The sequence below is a fragment of the Myotis lucifugus genome, unplaced genomic scaffold (assembly GCF_000147115.1).
Source record: "Myotis lucifugus unplaced genomic scaffold, Myoluc2.0 scaffold_160, whole genome shotgun sequence".
Lineage (NCBI taxonomy): Eukaryota > Metazoa > Chordata > Mammalia > Chiroptera > Vespertilionidae > Myotis > Myotis lucifugus.
This window is the reverse complement of record NW_005871208.1, coordinates 1,062,097-1,081,597: the sequence shown is the minus strand read 5'-3', so window position 1 is coordinate 1,081,597 and position 19,501 is coordinate 1,062,097. Positions and strand designations below refer to the sequence as shown.

Sequence of the window (19,501 nt, the reverse complement as noted above, 5' to 3'; positions counted from 1 at the left end):
CTTGACGTAGGGACAATTGAGAGCTGACATTATTTGCTAAAGAAGTCAAGCCCCGCCCCCACCTCTGTATACAGCCACCTGGTTCCTACCCGCTCTCCCTTTACTCCCTCTTGCTTTGGGTCTGATATGAATGCGTTTTCCTGGCTGCAGCGATGTGGGGCTGACCAGCCAACTGGAGGCTCTGGCTCAGGGGCTGTGAGGGAGGAGGAGGTGCTGGGCTGACCCCATCCCTCCAGAGGCCCCGCCCCTAGGTTCGCTTCCACAGAAGCCTCACCCTCCCAGGGATCCAAGTCTCTGCCAAAGAGCCTCTGGGCTTGTCTGTTCCCAATAAACTAACTGGTCACAGGTTACAGCAATCAGGGTGATTCAACCTGCTCTGTGGGTCTGAGAGGAGGAACCTCCTTTGAGGGAGAACAAATAAGCCGCCTGTGGGGCTGGAAGCTGGGGAACTTGGGGTGAAAAGGAAGGTGGTTATATAAATGGGAAAACTACATATGAACAATTTGCTAGTGACCTGTGGAATAAACGTGGACCCTTACAAATTAGACTTAAAAACTGCACATCACACCCCAATAGTGTACAAGTCACTTGCCACATTAAAAAACCACGTGTCTGTTGTACATAGGCCTCCTCACCGCATGGCCCCCTGCACGTGTCCTAGAGAAAGTTCATGGGGCCCCTATAATGTCTGTTCTCATCAGGCTCCCAGCCTGGGTTCTGCCTCCCCATCGTGGACCAGTCTCCGTGCAGGACATTCCTGGTCCAGGGAAAGCACTGAAGATGAGTGGCAGCCCAGCCAGGGAGGCGAGCCCTCCATCTCTTCTTCCTCTCTAGGGAGCCCCAAGGTCTGGAAATGAGACTTGGTAGCAACAGTTTCACCCTCTGTGGGGCCAGATACCCTCCCTGTTGCTTCACTGATTACCCAAAACAACCCCCCACCACAAATTCCCCCTGTGGCTCCCCCTCTCCTGAGCGTTGAGGCACAGGTTCCCTTCTCCCACAGCCCCACCCAGAGCATCTATTCTGCGCCAAGCCCTGCATGAGGAGCTGGTGGTACAGGGGTGACTAAGACCCTCTGAACCCTGGAGGGACTCTGCATCACACAGGAGGAGAGCCAGGGAGTGTGAGGCTATGAGAAAGAGAAACTCATGATTGTGCCCAGCAAGGGGATCAGAGAGAGATTCACAGAGAAGATTGTAAGGGCAGAGTCTGAAGGGAAGTCTCAGGTTCATTATCCATGGGCAGCAGATTCAAAAGAACCCATCCACTCACTTCTTTCACTCAATATGCACTTACGAAGCACCTGCTGAGTCAGGCCACCGAGGGGCTGGTGACACAGTGGTGAACAAGACAGTCATAGTCAGGCCAACTCACCTGGTAGACATAGCACCTAGAGCCCATTATAGGGGCTGTAAACTGGTGCAGCCACTTTGGAAAACAGTCTGGTGGTTCCTCAAATGTTAAACACATAGTTACCATATGTCCCAGCAATTCCACTCCTAGGTATATACCCAGGAGAAAGGAAAACACATTTCCACACCAAAACTTGCACGTGGATGTTTATACCAGCACTATTCACAATGGCCAAAAGGTGGAAACAACCCAAATATCCATTAATGGGCAAATGGATAATCAAAATGTGGTATATTCATACAATGGAATATTGTTCAGTCATAAAAGGAATGGAGCGACACGTGCTACAACATGGATGAACCTTGGAAATATTATGGAAGGTAAAAGAAGCAAGTCACAAAGACCATGTGGTATATGATTCCTTTCATATGAAAGTCCAGAATATAGAAATCTAAAAGACAGGAAGCAGATTAGTGGTTGCTTAGGGCTGGAGGAAGGAGAAGACAGGAGATGAGGGGAAAGTATGGGGGTGATAACTAAAGGATTTTTTGAGGTTCTAAAATTGACAGTGATGATAATTGCACATATCTAGGCATATACCAAAATCAGTGAATTGTGCATTTAAAATGAGTGAGTTGCCATAACTGGTTTGGCTCAGTGGATAGAGCGTCGGCCTGCAGACTCAAAGGTCCCAGGTTTGATTCCGGTCAAGGGCATGTACCTTGGTTTCGGGCACATCCCCAGTGGGAGGTGTGCAGGAGGCAGCTGATCGATGTTCCTCTCTCATTGATGTTTCTAACTCTCTATCCCTCTCCCTTCCTCTCTGTAAAAAGTCAATAAAATATATTTAAAAAAATAAAATAAGATAAAATGAGTGAGTTATGTGAAATATAGCTCAATGATAAATAGCAGGAAATTCAGACCTGGAGCAGGAAATTACAGATGTGAGAATTGAGATGTGAGAATTGTGAAGGGGAACATATATGAGGGTCCCACACTAGTCAGGGGCCTTGGGAAGGTGCCCAGGAGGAGGGGCAGGTGAGCTGGATCCTGAAGGACAGCAGGGCTTAGGGGAAGCCAGGGCGCACAGCACCCACCGTGAGGCCTGAGATTCAGGGACACATGAAAGCAGGGGACAGAACAATGGGGCCACACAGCCTCAGTTGCCACTTGAATTCCCATCACTCTGGACCTGACTCGAGAGCCAGCTAAGCTCCTTGCTGATTAATAACTCAAAGCTCTAGTCTAGGAGATCCCAATAGACCACCCACCTCTATCCCATAGATGACTACGTATGGAACCAGGAAACACCCACTGGAATAAAGGAGGAGAGGAAGGGCATTCCCCCACCATCACTGAGAGATGGGCTTGGGCCTGAGGACCATCCATGTGGAACTTCCCATTTCTGAGTGCCCAGGACCCTGGGAAGGGGAGGCACGACTCCACCCAATAGTGAAGGTGCCCCCGCTCAGTCCTGGATGTGAGCTCTGAGCCTGGGCAGACCCCCTCCAGCACTTTCACTAGGGGAACCCCTTAGTGATGTGCAGCAGTGACCCCCTCCTTCCTGCTTCCCCAAGGGATGAATCAAAGCAGGTGGGGAAAAGTGCCTCCTGGTGGTGGCCCAGTGATTTACACTCCATTCACCTGGGCAAACACCTCCTGGGCTTCTTTCTCCCTGGGCCAGACTCCCAGGTGCTGGGATACAGGGAGGATCAGGCCCCTCCTCCTCCCCCGGGGTGGAAAGGACACCCAGATGAGTAAAGCTAAAGCCTCACTATATTCTCTTCACCCTTGGGACGCCAAATGCAGGCCCTCCCAGAGCACCCCTGCGAGGAATGGTGGGGAACCACCCAACGAGGCCTGGGGAGGGCGGGAGAATCCAGGTAGAGCTCCTTGTGTCTGTGTCTGTCTCCCAGAATGTCTCCCGTTTCCTTGTTCCTCTTCTTACCTTCTCACGGGGGCCTCTCTTCCCCCGACAAGGCCCTTCCTTCCCCCACTGCCCCTCCCTCAGGTGCTCTCTGCCTTGGTGCCCAGAGGCACTTCTCCAGGATACCTTCCTCATCCCAGCCCCATCAGTGGCCTCAGGTGCACCCTTTACTGCCACTCTCCACCCAGAGCTTGGATTGGTTTCAGGAATGGGACTGCGAGCAGAGGAGGGAAACATAGGACCACTGAGCCCGACAGAGGAAGAGGGCTGGGCACCAGCCATCCCAGCACCTAAACACAGTGCCGGGCACACATCAGTGCCCATAAAGGTCTGTTGAAGCAAACTGACCTTATGTCTATGAGATGCAATATTTTTACCCTGGACTGGTGAAGCTCTGTGGACAATGAGAGGAAATTTGGATTAAACCTAAAAAAATCATCCTGCCTGGAGGATGGGGATGGGCCCGAACAAGAGGGGTGCTTTATCTCTCCTGGGAGGCGTTTAGATTCCATCTCAGGGTCATCAGTCTGAGAGGGCAGAGGGGTAGAGAGGGCAGAGGTGGGCTCAACCTGTCTTACCGGCCCCTCCTTCTGCTAGGGGACTCAGGAGCTTCCCTGCCCAAAGGGCAGGTCTCAGCATGAACACCTTCCTGTGAGGGCCTCTCTCCAGCACAAACTTGTCTCTGGGCAAAATGGAAACACTCTGAAGAAGGTGGCTTTTAGCAAAGCCTTCTTAGCATCTGGGATTTCCCTGTCACTCTCCTTCCCATGCGAGTGCGTACGTGTGTGTACACACACACACACACACACACACAGCCACAGGGAGCCCGGGGTCCCCAGACCCGGCTTAGCCCCTCCCTCCACCTCCTCTCTTCTCTTCCCTCCCAGCAGTCTCCCTCCTCCCCACTGCACAGACAGCTTGGCGATGAGCCAGCAACCACACTACAGCAGCAAAGTGAGGTGCTGTGGCTGGGCCAGGCCAGCAGATCTCAGGATTACATTACAGGCCAACTGACAGCAGTAAGAAGAAACTGTGGGAGCAGCAACACCTTCAGCCTGGGGTTTGCAGGGTGACTCCTCAGCCTCTCCCCACCTGCCACCCCCTAAAAATGACTGAGGCTTGTGTTATGCACGATCTGGCGAAATAATGCCTCAGAACTATAAACTGCTGATGGTGTCAGCTCATCCCAGAACAGGGGTTATGCTTGACTGATCCCAATTACCCACCACCCTGCCCGGCTGGTCAGGGTTGAAGGAAGCTGAGCCCACACTGGGACAGCCCCAGAATGGCTGATGGGGTAATGAGCACCTGCTGGAGCGGGAAGGGGGTGGGGTGCTGGGCTGGAACAGGATGACTGCTTCAAAGGGAAGGGAGGATTGTGCAAGAGAGAGGAGAAGGGGCAGAAGAAAAAGAGGGAAGGAGGAAGGAAAGACAGCAGGGAGTGAATGGATGACAATAACCACACAGTGTACACTCAAAGGCTTTCAGATTTAATCCTCAAGATCCTGGGAAGTAGGGATCATTCCATTTTACAGATAAGAAAATTGAGGCTTAGAGAAGTAAAATAATTTCCCCCAAGTAACTAGTATACCATAGAGGGAGAGTGTTTGCTGACTAGCAGTGCACAGTGACAATAAAAAGTGGATCAACTTTTAGTTGGTTATATTATTGATTTTAAGTTCTCTACAGTCAGGTACTCCTTATTGCCTACTCCCCAGAGCAGAACCCTGCCACCACCCTGCCCTCGGTGCACCCTGTCCAAGGTCATACTGCTGGTAGGTGGCCACACGGGGACTGTGTCTCGGTCCATCTAACTCCAAGGGCTGGGTCAAGTCTTCTGTCCTGGGCCTGGCACACTAGCTGGTGTTCTCTATGCCATCCCTCCAGCTCCCCTCTCCCTTTCACCTCCACAGGGGTCCCCTCCCCAGTCTCCTGGATCCCCAGAGGAAGGGGATGCCCTTTCCTCCAAGTGCCAGATTTAAACCCCAAGAGGCAGGAGCTGGAGGTCAAACTGGGTTGGTTCCCCTGTGAACAGTTGAGTTTCTGCACCACCAAATGCCTAAATCCCTCTTCCTTTTACACCCTGCTCCTGTCTCCCCCTTTCCTCTGCTTTTCATCTTTGGGTAATCCATTCATTCAATCATGTGCCCCACACAATTAAGCACTGGAAACACGGTGCCTGCCTCCTGGATCTTTAGTCCAGCAAGAGGGACAGACTCTGAGCCAGCAGATCCACCCAGGAGAGGACCTCAGAGGTGAGGGCTGCTGAGGAGAGAAGGGAGTGGGGAGGGCAGACAGGCAGTACATGGGGGATTTAGGGGCTTAAATAGAGGGTGACCTACGATTCTAGGCCTGGAGGAATTGAGGGACCTGGCCATGTAGCCATTTGAGGAAAAAGAGTTCCCAGCAGAGAAAAGAGCAAGTGGGGTGGTGTGGGGTGGGGGTGAGGGTGTCGTGCATGAGGCAGGAGTTTTCCTGCCTGTTTGATGGACAACCAGGAGGCCAGAGTGGCTGAGGACAGCAAGGTCAATAAACGGGGAGGCAGATTTTGTATCGCATTTACTCTGAGTCGGATGGGAAACCCTTAGAAGGGTTTGAGCATAGAAATGACATGATCTAACATGTTTTTATGGATGATTGACTGTGGTGTTAAGAAAATACTGGATGGGGCAAAGGAGGACACAGGGAGGCAGACTGGCGATTGTGTCAATCACTCCGTGAGAAGCGAGAAGCCTGGGCGCACATGGCGGCAGTGGGCAGAGTGAGAGGTGGTAGGAGTCCAGATACGTTATGAAGGTGGGATTTGCCACTGGATTGAATGTGGAATATGGAGAAAACAGAGGAATAAAGGATGGCTCTCGGATTTTGTGGCCTGAGCTACTGCAGGGGGGGTGAGCCTAGCAAGTTGGAACATATTAGCATGAACATTTGGGAGAACAGTTTTGGAGATAGTAAGGTTGAGGTGCTTATTTGATATCCAAAGAGAGACATTGATCAGAGTATACATGTGGAGTACAGAGAGGAAGTCCAGGATAAAGATATGCTCTTGGCAGTCATCAGTGGATGGATAGTATTTAAAGTCATGAGGCTGAATGATCTCACCAAGGGAATGAGCATGGATAAAGATGAGAAAAGGTACAAGGGCTGAGTCCAAGAGTGCTGTGTGTCTACAGGTTGAAGACATGAAAAGGAACTGGCTAAGGAGACCAAAAAGAAGCAGCCAGTAATATGGCAAGAAAATCGGAGAGTGTGCTCTCTGGAAACCAAAAGAAGAAAGTATTTCAAGGAAAAGGAATGATCCACTATATCAAATACTTGCTAATAAATCAGGTTAAATGAGATCTGAGAACAGAGCACTGAATTTAGCAACATGGAGGTCATTAATAATCTTCACAAGAAATATTCTCTTGTTATTATTTTTCTGCTTCTTCTCCCATTAGACACACACCTGGTGACTGGGCCTATGGAAAACAGTGGTAAACTAGGAATAGAGGAGCACTTCCTCAACTAGATAAAGAATATCTACCCCAAAACCTACAGCTAATAGCATGCTTCATGATGGGAAGCTTGACACTTTCCTACTAAAATTAGGAATAAAGCAAAGATGTCCCCTCTCACCACTACTTTTCAACATCGTACTGGAACCATAGCTAATGCAATAAGGCAAGAAAAGGGAAGAAAAGGTATAAATATTAGGAAAGAAGAAAGGAGCTCCAGTCAAAAGCTCACATCCTCTTCCAAGTAGAATCCCAAGTATCCCCCAAAATTCCAGTATCCAGTTAAGCACAAGTTCCTCCAGGCACAGGAAAGACAGGTGATACCAACCATGTCACCCACTAGAATTAAAAAGGTAAACACATGCCTCTGGGTCCTGAAATATCTGCAATATCAATAACAATATCCAGTTGCTTAGAACTTTTCATTTTCTATATTGATACTTATTGCTTGCGTTTCACTATCCTAACCAAAAATTCATCAATAATTAAAAGAACCTGAATAAACAGAGCTATTAATAAGCCCTCATGTGTATTGGGGATGGAGGGGCTCAAAAATCATGTGGCTGACTTTCCACACAGATAAATGGCCAAATTATTGGTGTGCTTTGGCCTCAAATTATGTGACAGAAGTCCTCAAGATTAATCTTCCACCACCACCAAGAGGGCAAAGACCATCTTTCTTATCTCTTTACCTTCAGTACCAAGCACACTGACTGGGACAGAGTAGGCACCTGATAATTATTAAGTGAGTGAGTAAGTGAATGAATGAATGAATGAATGAATGAATGAATCAAATTAGGCATGTGTCTACACTAACAGCTTTGCTAAAGATTGAACTCCTATGTAAACAGCCAAACCAGAGCCAAACCAGATCATAGAGGATAGATAAAGCACCGCTAAAGATTTTTGGACTATTTAATTCATCTACAGAAATGCAATAAAGTGTATTTCTTTTTTTCTCTTTATTAAAAAAATAGTATTATTGCTTTTTAGAGTGAGGGAGAGAGAACATCAATGTGAGAGGGAAACATCAATTGGCTGCCTCTTGCATGGCCCCTTTGGGAACTCGAGCATGAAACCGAGCATGTGCCCTGACCGGGAATCAAACTGGCAACCCTCCGGTGCACAGGACAGCACCCAAACAACTGAGCCACACCGGCCAGGGCGCCGTATTATTTCTTAGTTGGAGCTCTGCAGATCCTGTCTCTCTTCTGCACATCCCACCTCTTTAAAGGGATATGTCTATATAGATGCATCCCTGTGAGCCTCTTAACTTTAGAGCTACCACCATCCTAACTTTCTGGTGGTTAGCCACATTTGCAATGCAAAAGTCTATTGGATTTATGACCAAAGCAAATTAATATCCCCATAATGGCAATTGTGGTGGACTTGTGGGAAAAAATGGGACCATAATGTTTATGTGTTTATGCGTTTTTAATATTTATAGGTTTGATGTTATAGCCCTAATCCTAAAGAGAATAGGTGTGCCTGAGATTAGCTCATTGTTAAGGAGGTTATAGGCATGAAGAATTTCTGCTAACTACCCAAGCTCATAAATGCCTCCAAATGGCTTTTTCCATTTTTATGGGGCCAATCCTCAGATCCCCACACACATAAAAGGGGTGAAAGGAATCCACTAGCCTCAGAGGGACTCCCAGCTCCAGCTCACCCCACACTCTGCAATTGCTGCTTTGCTCTCATCCAGGAAGCCATCATGTCTTGCCGCTCCTACCGAGCCAGCTCTGGTCGTCGTGTGGGCAACTTCAGCTCTTGCTCAGCAATGGCCCCGCAGAACCTGAACAGGTTTCGAGCCAGCTCCGTCTCCTGCAGGAGTGGGTCCAGCTTCCGAGGCCTTGGCAGTTTTGGTAGTCGGAGTGTCATCACCTATGGATCATGCTCACCCCGGATAGCAGCTGTAGGCTCTCGTCCCATCCACTGTGGAGTTGGCTTTGGTGCTGGTGGTGGGTGTGGTGCTGGTCTAGGGTTTGGAGCCAGCAGTTGCCTTGGCTATGGCTTTGGTGGCCCTGGCTTTGGCTACAGAGTTGGAGGAATTGGAGTCCCAGCAGCCCCGTCTATCACAGCAGTGACTGTTAACCAGAGCCTGCTGACCCCTCTCAACCTGGAGATTGACCCCAATGCTCAGAGGGTGAAGCGAGATGAGAAGGAGCAAATCAAGACCCTCAACAACAAATTTGCTTCCTTCATTGACAAGGTACAGTTCAATCCCTGGGTCTGGGATGGTAAGAGCTAAAATGCATTGGGTGTTCTTTCCCTTAAGAAGAAATAGCCCAGGCCTAGGGCATTCACCTTGACCCCAAGATCCTTTAGGTGTCAACCAAAGGCATTACAGTATGATTTCCGGATCACTCTGCTGTAGAGCAAGGATGGGCCTGAGGAGCACTGCATGGAGGGCTAGACTAACACAGAGGTTGCATCTTTTGGAGGAAAGAGGAACCTCCAGCCAAGTCTGAGGGCATCTGGACAAACTAAGACCTACTACCTAGTCACTTAGAACGATCTCCCAGATAGGTTGGAAACAGTAGGACTTTGGCCAGGTGTCACCTGATATAGGTTTAAAAGGTTTTATTCTTTGAGTCCCTCATGCTCTCTTTGAAGTGTTCATAGTTCCTGAGGCTGGGTGGCCACATCTGACCAGGCTTAGGAAATTGGATAATGGAGTTGAGTAATTTTTTTAGAAAACAAAGAATTCATATCTCCACATAGGTTATCCAGACTCAGCCCATTTGCCTAGATTGAGGGAAATAGTGGGGAACTACCATAGGTAGTCACTGATCTTCAGGCTGATGAGAGGAACAGTGATGTGGAACTGACATCCCACAAACCATGTCTCCATGGAGTGGGGATGCTCTGATTGCATCTGAGATTGGAAACTCACTTCTGTGAGCTTTTTTAGTTTCCTCATCTAAAATGAGGGGCTGGAGCAAATGATCCCTAAGTTCTCCTCCAGCTCTACAAATCTCAGCTGATGGAATATCTGGGATGATGGGTATGACCTCTGACCTGAGAATTCCCACCTCCTAATGACATATCTTGCCCCAAATGTACCTCACTCTCCTCCTCACTTCCTGCCAGGATGGCTGGCATCAGTTTTTAGGCATAGACAAACCCCAGCTCAGGCAGAATCAATCTTTCTAACTTCCCAGTGAACTGGTTTACACCTTTTTCAGAGAGCAGAAGGAGAAACGGTCCTCGGGTGCTTTGGTTCAAAAGCCTCTGTTTGTAGCTGAGCCTGGCTGAGCACGAAGAGGGGGTCACAGGCCTGCTCTTCCATGTTCTACTGAATTAGAGCAGGAATTAATGTCAACAGAGGAGAGAACAATGTCACCACAGTGTCGGGAGTCATTTCTGACCATCTGAAGAACTGGTGAGCATATAAGTGACTCTATCAAGCACTTCAATTGCCCTTTCTGTGCCCTTGTGGGTTTAGGTGCGGTTCTTGGAACAGCAGAATAAGCTTCTAGAGACCAAGTGGAACTTCCTCCAAGAGCAGAAGTGTGCCAAAAGCAACCTGGAGCCCCTCTTCGAGAGCTACATCACTAACCTGCGGAGGCAGCTGGATGCAGCCAGCAGCGACCGGGCCCGTCTGGAGGCTGAGAGGAACAACATGCAGGATGTCCTTGAAGGTTTCAAGAAGAAGTGAGTGGCATCTGGACCACACTGACCAAGGACAGGCATGGGCTGGTCCCTAAAGCAGTGACCAAGCTCAGATGAGAGCAGCTGGAAGGGTCAGGGTTGAATGCTGGTTTCTATACACAGTCTGTAGACAGATGTGGGGGCAGTGATATGTAAGGGAGCAGGAGAAGGCCCTCCATAGGTCCTGAGGAAAAAGGAGGCTTGGAATTAGGCATGTTTTTTTCCTAATTCTCACTGTGGAAATGGGTGAGTTAGCCCCAGAAAAAAGAGCCCTCTGATTGTGAGAACAGTGCCCACATTCAGCAACAAGTTGGGTCCTACTTCCTCTATGGTCATGTGCAATGACTAAATCTTTTCTAGCAGAGGAGCAAAGAAATGCACCATGTTTTCAGGCCCCACATCCTATTTGAGAATGTTAAAGGGATTTGGAGAAACTGAGGGCTACTGGTTCATGTAAGGTCTTACAGAAAGGACAGAATGGCTGAGAACCTGTAGGTAACAACAGGAAGCTGTGCTCCTGGGTGGAGCAGAGAGGTCTTAAGAGGCTCACTGGGAAGTTGGACGTCATTGGCTCTCAGTTCAGAATGAGAACTCACTGTCCTAATTCTAATCATCCAGGTACGAAGAAGAGGTGGAATTCCGGGCCAACGCTGAGAATGAGTTTGTGACTCTGAAGAAGGTAAGGGAAAGCAATAGGTAAACTTCTCTAGAAAGCAAATGTCCTTGAGACCCCTCAGGACACTGCCCAGGCATCCCTGTGCTGTCTCAGACCACTCACACAGAGGGGAACCCTTAAGGTCACACAAGCTCTCTTCAAAGTTCTAATTTGGTCTCAGATTATTTAAGATCGGTTAGATTATTTATTTATTTTTTAATCCATTGATATTTAGACAGAGTGGAAGAGGGAGAAGAGAAAGGGAGGGAGGGAGAGAGAGAGAGAGAGAGAGAGAGAGAGAGAGGGAGAGAGACATCAATGTGAGAGAGACACAATCAGCTGCCTCTTGCCCTCATCCCAACCAGGGCCAGACTACAACTGAGGTACACACCCTTGACCAGGAATTGAACCCATGACCCTTCGGTCCGTGGGCTGACACTCTAACCATTGAGCAAACCAGCCAGGGCAGGTTAAATTGTATAGATGTCCTTTTATTATTTAGATGCCTGGGATTATCCAGATTCTCCTTGCCTCTAAATAAGCATCAGGAGAGATCCAGCGGCCCCAGGGGAGTGTTTATGCTGCAGCAGGAGAAGAGCCACAGTCACTGAACTGCAGTTCCACCCAGTGACTTTACCACCCATCCCATAGCCTGGCCTGGCCCTGTGGGACTGGTCTGATCTTCCCACCCATCCCCAGACTCCACCAAGGTGGGGGCAGGGGTTAAACAGTGCAAAGTAATATACATCTTATCCTTCTCTCTTTTATGCAGGATGTGGACTCAAATTTCTTACATAAATCTGATCTAGAGGCCAACGTGGAAACCCTAGCTCAGGAAATTGACTTCCTGAAAACTCTATACATGGAGGTAAGGGCTCATCCCCTCTCAGCCATATGAGATCACTGCTTAGCCTGGACTCCCTTGGGGCTTCCCCTGAACTGGCACATTTTCTAACATTTGGTGTCATACATCTTTTCTCCCACTCAAATCTATATCCTCTATATGTCAATAGATCTATCAGTGGAGAAGGTTAGGTAAGCAGGCTTCTCAGCAGCCTGACTCAGATCTATGTATAAACTTCTTGGATCCATGGTACAACCCCTAGTTGACCAATCCAAAGATCGGGGTCTAGGAATATCACTTTCAATCTATTGATCAGAAGACTCTGGAAAACTGATTTGTTAGGAGAGGTAACAAAAAAAAATCATGTTTGACCTAATTGGCCAAATGAACTAGCTCTCTTTTGCTTCATAAATGGTCTGTTTGGTCTGATACAGACCCAGCCAGAGCTGAATGTCTGGCTCTGAATGGAAACCCTAAAGAAAGCTCCCTCTGGAGCCATCACCTCGCAGGCCAGTTCCATGCCCCCTGGTTCTGTTAAGGACTTGAGGTGTAAAATTCCTAGACCATCATGTTCTAAAATATTGTCAGCTCTCAATAATCCATGAATGGCACAGCCACTTTGAGGATAATCCAAAGAAAAGTGTATCCCTAGTATAGCTCTCACTCTTCTTCACCTAAAGCCTAGGCCCCCATGGTTTTAATATTCACCTAAGCAAAAGTTAGGGTGGTAAAGGGATGTCTCTGAGTACATAATAAGACTTTAAAGTCAAACAGAAGTGGTTCTTGGCCATGCCTTTTTCTTCACCATTGGTTTGGATGGCCTGCCCCATAACTTTGCTCTGAACAAACAATACTCTCTGCTCTTGACACTACATCCTGGGGACACTGTGGCAGCATCCTGGCCACTGATGGGACTCTGAGTCCCTCTCTCTTACTGATCCTCCAACACAGGAAATCCAGCTGCTGCAGTCACACATCTCAGAGACCTCGGTCATTGTGAAGATGGACAACAGCCGGGACCTGGACTTGGATGGAATCATCACTGAAATCAAGGCCCAATATGAAGAGGTTGCCAGGCGCAGTCGGGCTGATGCTGAGGCCTGGTACCAGACCAAGGTGGGCAGAGGCAGGCTGGGAAGGGGTGTAGGTAGCCTTGGGGTGAGACCCAGGTACAACAAAGTGGGCCTCATGGAGGTGCGAGACCCCCAATTCAGTTGAAGCTGTGGTCTTGATCCAACCTTTGAGCCCTCAGAACATCCCCCTCTCCCCACCCACCCCACAGTATGAGGAGATGCGGGTGACAGCTGGCCAACACTGTGACAACCTGCGCAACACACGGAATGAGATCAATGAGCTGACCCGCATGATCCAGAGGCTGAAGACAGAGATCGAGCACGCCAAGACTCAGGTGGGCAAAAGAAAATAGAGAAAGCCCCAGAGGAAGGAGAAGCAGGGCTCTGAATTTGGGGAGCTCTAAGTCTGATGATATAGGGGAGACCATCAGGACCCAGAAATGGAGGAATGGAGGGATTAGTACAAAAAGACTTCCTGGGAGAGGAAAATGTGGAAGGAAAGGAGGGTCTCCCATATAGAAGAAAAGGCTTGGGGTCAACTTGAAGGAGCAGGTGGAGGGCAAAGAATAGTTTTACTCTGGAGCCCATGGCTCTTGGAGCAGCAGATATAAGGAAGTGCAAAGTCACTGGATTAGAAACTGAAAAAAAGCAATGCTTCGCCTCTGTTGACATCAAACTGCAGGTTCACGGTCCCTAGGAAAGTAGCCACATGGGCTCCATCCCTGGCTTGGCACCAGGCTGTGTCCCCACTAACAGGCGGCAGTGTTTCGAGCCCCACCTAGGGGTCCCCTGGTCTCTGCCAAAACCCACCAGCAAACTGCCCTCCCTGCAGCGGGCCAAGCTGGAGGCCGCAGTGGCTGAGGCGGAGCAGCGGGGTGAGGCAGCCCTCAAAGATGCCAAATGCAAGCTGGCAGATCTGGAGGGCGCCCTGCAGCAGGCCAAGCAGGACATGGCCAGGCAGCTGCGCGAGTACCAGGAACTGATGAACGTCAAGCTGGGCCTGGACATTGAGATCGCCACCTACAGGCGCCTGCTGGAGGGCGAGGAGATCCGGTGAGTGCTCACTCACGGGGCACCAAGAGGGAATGAGGTCGGACTTGGACATCTGGACTAAGCAGCGGGGGAGGAGGGGACAGCGACCAGGTGAAGAAATGCTGAAATATCCATCTCCAGAAGTAAGAGAGCCTTTTCTGCAAATATTAGTTGGGTTGACCCTGGCAAGGGATTAGAAGATGACTCTAAGTCTGTGCCTCGTAAATGCAAGTTTGCAGACAGGCTGCATCAGAAACAGAGTTTTGCTTGATGTGGTTAGCTTGTTTAAAAGATTTGGTTAGCTTGTTAAATCGTTTTGGGGTAAGGTCTAGGAACATGTCACTTTTCAAAGCTCTCTGGATGCTTGTACAGCTGGGTGAAAACCACTGGTCCACTGGTCTACTCAGCCAGGAAAGCCCTTCTGAGAGCAAGCGGGTTTCCAGAGAACAACACTACTTGTGAACTGACTTATTTCTTTCTCTCTCCAGGATCTGTGAAGGTGTTGGACCAGTAAACATATGTAAGAAACTGAAGTCTTTTCCTCTACACATTTCTCTCCTAATGCCCTTCAAATTTCCTTTAAACTCAGGCCCACATTGGGGTCAGGAGCCCATGGCTGGGCTGGCCAGGACAGTCAGGGGAGCAGGGACCATCTGGCCCCTGGACTAGAGCATCCCCTTAGCAGAGGTCTGAGATCTCCCCTGAGCCTACCCTCCCCAGGGTATGCAATCACCAAGGTTTGCAGGGCCTCCTGGGTGGGAGAGGGTTCCAGAAGAGCAGCAGCCCTTTCGTTTTTAGTGGCCTTGTCCTTTAAGGACAAAAGCCAGGGGAGGAATGAAAGGCATCTGCCAGGGAGTTCCCTACACCCTGATGGCAGGGGATGGGACAAAGCTGAATGGAAGTCCCCCTACTGCTGCTGCTGCTGCTGCTGCTGCTGCTGCTGCCAGACAAAGTATTGGTTGTACCCAAAGCATGCAGGGCACCATGCTAAGCATGCAGGGCACCATGCTTGGCACTGCAGGGCACTATGCTTGGCACTGGAGGGTGGAGGCACAAAGAAGGCGAGCCCCAGCCCCTGCCTCTAGAATTATAATCTTCTTGAGAAGATGAGTCCTATCCACTGTCAGCCTACCCCTCAGAGCAGCCCTGGGGGGAGGAACAGGCACTGGCCACCCCCTTTCACTCACTCAGAGAAAATACGTGGTTTGCCAGAAGTCACATAGTCAGTGGCACAACCAGAACTCAAACCCAGATCTCTGACTCCAAAAGCACAAATATACACAGATGTGAGGTTGAACAGAGTGTAACCTGGGTGGGTCAGAGCTGCAAGTGCTTGGATGACAGTGACCACCAAGAGGGGTGGGCAACCAGGATGGCTTTCTGCAGGAGTCAGGCTTGAACAGAGGTCAGAACAGAACTGACAAGGGACTCTTATTGGAGGGGCCATGTGGGAACCACTGAGGGGCAGGGAGTAATTGGAAGACAGAAGCCTAGTGGTTTATAAAGGCCACTGTTCCCATTGTCTGGATAATGCAGCTCACTATACTCTCAACAAAACCAGCGTGACTGGCCAGATATAAATGAGAACCAACCTGTGGCTCTACACAAACATCTGGGGTATTGACTGAATCCTTCCATTTACTCTGAATGTTTGACTAGCAGAGTCACAGCCTTTGAGTCACCCAGACAAGAGAAGAAGTGGATATTGACTGTGTAGACAATAGGGACCACCTCCACCCAGAGCCCTGACCTCCCACCCCACAGAGGGAGCATGAAGGCCATGCAGCCTCACTGATGATCTCTCCCTCCTGCAGCCGTGAGCAGCTCCCGCGGTGGCCTGGTGTGTGGGCCTGAGCCCCTGGTCTCCAGCTCTACCCTCTCCCGCGGCAGAGTCACCTTCTCTGGCAGCAGCATCCGTTCTGGTGGCGTCTGTGGCTCCCAGCCTAGGTGGGGCCCAGGTCATCATGGGCAGCGGGGACCTGCTCAGCACAGGCTCCCGGGGAGGCTCGGTGCTGATGAGAGAGTCCTGCACCCCCTGCACCCCCAGCATCCCTTGCCCGCTGCCCCACCCGAGGGCGGCTTCAGCAGCTGCAGTGGGGGCCGCAGCAGCCGAGGTTCCAGCGTCCGCTTCGTGTCTACCACCACCACCTCCCGCCGGACCAAGTACTGAGAGCCTATGGCCAGCCACTGCCCTGGGAAGAACCATCTCAGTGTCCCCTGCTTCTGTCCCCAAGGCGCCTGGGCCCTGGGCTGGGGGTGGGGGGCTTCCCCTCCTACCAGGAAGGGACACGGCTCTGCCCGGCCTGTCTCCTCTCGGGGATACTCTTCTCTGCCTGGATGCTCCATCCGCAGCCCCATCCAGATGGGTTTCTCCCTGACTCCCAATGTCCTTCCTTTGGCTCACTCCTCACCATCCATCTGAACAGCTTCAAGAATTCAGATTTGATACAATTACAAAAATCTGTGCCTGGGGAGAATAGGCACAGTCCAAAGCCAAAAAGAATGTCTTTGGGCACCATGGCCATCCCAGCTTTGGACTAGTTTGGAGAATGGAAAGTTGACTGTCCATACTGCAGCTGGGCCAGCATCCTTTGCCTCCTTCCTCTTCCTTTCCCTGGCAGGAGAAGGTGTTTTCCTAGTTTCCTGACTCAGAAGGATCCAGAGTCCTTGATGGCTCAGGGGACCCCTTAGTACCCTGAGATGGTTCTTCTTCCAGGGACATACATCCTGGCTACTTCTTTTCCTGGGTTGTTGGTTTAACTCTGCAGCGTGTGAGCTCATGAGGTGGGTGAGCTCCGCTACACCCCACACAACTGTTGGTGGTGTGAGGGAGGCCCAGCCCTGTCCGCTGCAGGAGGGTTTATTCTGCAAGCTCCAGAGAGGCCTGGGGTGGGTTGGGGGACCTGTTTGTACTGCTCTTTGTGTTCCTGGGTTTTCAATAAACTTGCCAAGCTAACATCACTAGGACTCTGGCCTCTCCTTCTGGATCATGCTGGGGGTGGGGAGATTGCCTCCTAGACTCCATCCTGGGACTTGGGCAGAGGCTATCCTGGGGATAGAGTGGGTGCTGAGAAAAGAGGGCTCGGACCCTTCCCTGGAGGGGCTCACAGTTCAGCAAGGGAGAGAAGACCTATAGCAGAGGCTCTGAAAGCAAGTGCCAAACATCCCACTTCTCTCCAGGCATTGCCCTGCAACCCAGAGGTGCCCTTCTCCTGGCCAAGGTGAACCTTTCCATCTGTTCCCTGGGTCCAACCCCACACCCTGTTCCTCTGGCATCACTGCAGGGGCCTCCTCATTTTTCTGTCCCAGCTCTTACCCTCATCCAACTCATTCACTATGAGGCTGCTATAGAGGTCTTTCTCACATAGAAAACTCACCCGGCTTACAGTCCTCAGTGGCTCCTCACTGCCTTCCAAAGAGCTCAAACTTCCTAACATTGCATCCAACCCCTGAATGATCTGCTCATACACCCCCTGCCATCTCGTCTTCTCTTGTACCCAGCTTTCAACCTATCAACCTTTATTTATTCATGCAACATATGATAGGGGCTTACTACTTGCCAGGCCTGATACTGGGGAAATAGCAATGAACAAGACTTGGCCCTCATCCTCAGAGAGCTTACAGTCCCACTTGATAGATGGACAGGCAAACAAGCACTTGTGGCCGGGTATGCTAAATGCTGTGTTAAGGGTAGAATCGATGCTACAGTACACAGAGGAGAGGCCCAGCCCAAGACTGGGCATCATTAAATGCTTCCTGGAAGATGTAGTATCCCAGCAGAGATGCGAAGCATGATGAGTTAGCCACACCAAGGAAGAAGAAGTGTCCCAGGTAGGCAACAACATGTGTAAAAACCATGACTGGAGAGAGCATGCCCAATTTGGAGATGTGTCTGTATTACAGGTCGGAGTCAGCCAAAGTGCAGTCATGACAGAGCCCCATTAGGGCACATATCTCACAGCAGGGGCTGGGTGCCGCTCTGTCTCACCTGGAGGGTCCTCCTTAGAGAACAGGAAGCACACCTTCCATCTTTATATGCTCAGACTTCATCGAGCAACCTGAGAACATACAGGTTGTTCTGCTCACAGCCTAAGGCCTGCCTGACCCGGGACTCACCAGCCACCTCCTGTCCTCCTGCTTCCAGGGGCTCCTGACTTCCCATCCCATCTCCCATGTGAAATCACATGCACCCCTCAGGTGACAGCAACATCAAGGTTGTCTCCATCTGGCCTTGGTGCCTCTCCTCAGCCAGACCCACATTCACCTGTGCCAGTTATCAATGTATTGCCTCGGCTCCAAATTCACCCTTATTCCCTACTCTGTGCAAATGGAGCTGATCCCCTTAGATCCATTGGTATGAAGTTAAGCCTTGTCTGTAGGCATTTCCATAAACATTGGTGAGGCCTTGAGAAGTAGGGGACTTTGCCTCCACTGTGCTCTCTCGGCCATTTTCCCAGTGCAGATTCCTGCAGCGCAGACACCGTCTATACCAGCCGTGGGCAAACTACGGCCCGTGGGCCGGATACGGCCCGTTTGAAATGAACAAAACTAAAAAAAAAAAAGACCGTACCCTTTTATGTAATGATGCTTACTTTGAATTTATATTAGTTCACACAAACACTCCATCCATGCTTTTGTTCCGGCCCTCGAGTCAAAAAGTTTGCCCACCCCTGGTACTATCAGGCCCCCTGGCACAGCAGCCAGCAGCCAGGAGCTTCCTCAGCATCCTTCGTGGGCAATTACATATCAAAGTGCCCCCAGCAAGACACCTCCTTGTGAAAGAAAGCTCTCCCCAGCACCCTAAAGGGTGTACTAGTAGGTTCTGGATGGAAGGTTCCCAGCAAGTCCCATTGGTGGGGCACCACAGTGACTTCTCTGGAACCCAGCGAGCAGTGGCTGTGCCCTCTCCCCCGAGGTCTGGATCTCAGCCATGGCTTTTCCTTGGGGCCTCTATCACAGCCCTAGTTGCTAGTCCTTACATCAGTCATTTCTATACTATTTGAGTTCTTTTCCCTCATGACTCCCACCCCAACATTGCTATATTGAACTTCCTCTGTTCAAGTTACAGCGTGGTACGGTCCCTTGATTGGACCCTGACTAACACATGCCACTGGGAGGCGTTGCTTCTGACCTCCCGAGTCAAACAACAAGTCAACACTGGGGCTCCTCAGGCGCCAGCCACCAGGCCTCTTCTCTCTATATCCCACCCCATAGGTGCCCTCACCCAGTCTCATGGCTTGAAATGCCATCCATATGCCATTAACTCCTGAGTTTATGTCTCCAGCCCAGACCTCCCGTTCACTACAGGCTGGTATTTACAGGTTGCTCTGACATCTCCATTTGCATATCAAATGGGCATCTCAAACTAAACATGTCCCAAAACAAACGCCTCATCTTCCTTCTTCCCCTCCGTTCTGCTCCTTCCATATTAATGGCAAGTGCATTCAGTTGCTTAAGCAAAAATAA

At 50.1% G+C, this 19,501-nt stretch overlaps 1 protein-coding gene across 1 annotated transcript; it reads left to right on the top strand.

The window, feature by feature from the left end:
* Positions 1 to 8,491: 8,491 nt before the first annotated feature.
* On the top strand, positions 8,492 to 16,328 carry KRT84 (keratin 84). The gene is given in 11 exon segments (XM_006095689.2): positions 8,492 to 8,989; positions 10,226 to 10,434; positions 11,050 to 11,110; positions 11,859 to 11,954; positions 12,882 to 13,046; positions 13,213 to 13,338; positions 13,836 to 14,056; positions 14,524 to 14,555; positions 15,850 to 15,946; positions 15,948 to 16,098; positions 16,101 to 16,328. Coding segments are annotated over 11 exon segments (1,761 nt in total). The 3' UTR covers positions 16,206 to 16,328.
* Positions 16,329 to 19,501: the final 3,173 nt, after the last annotated feature.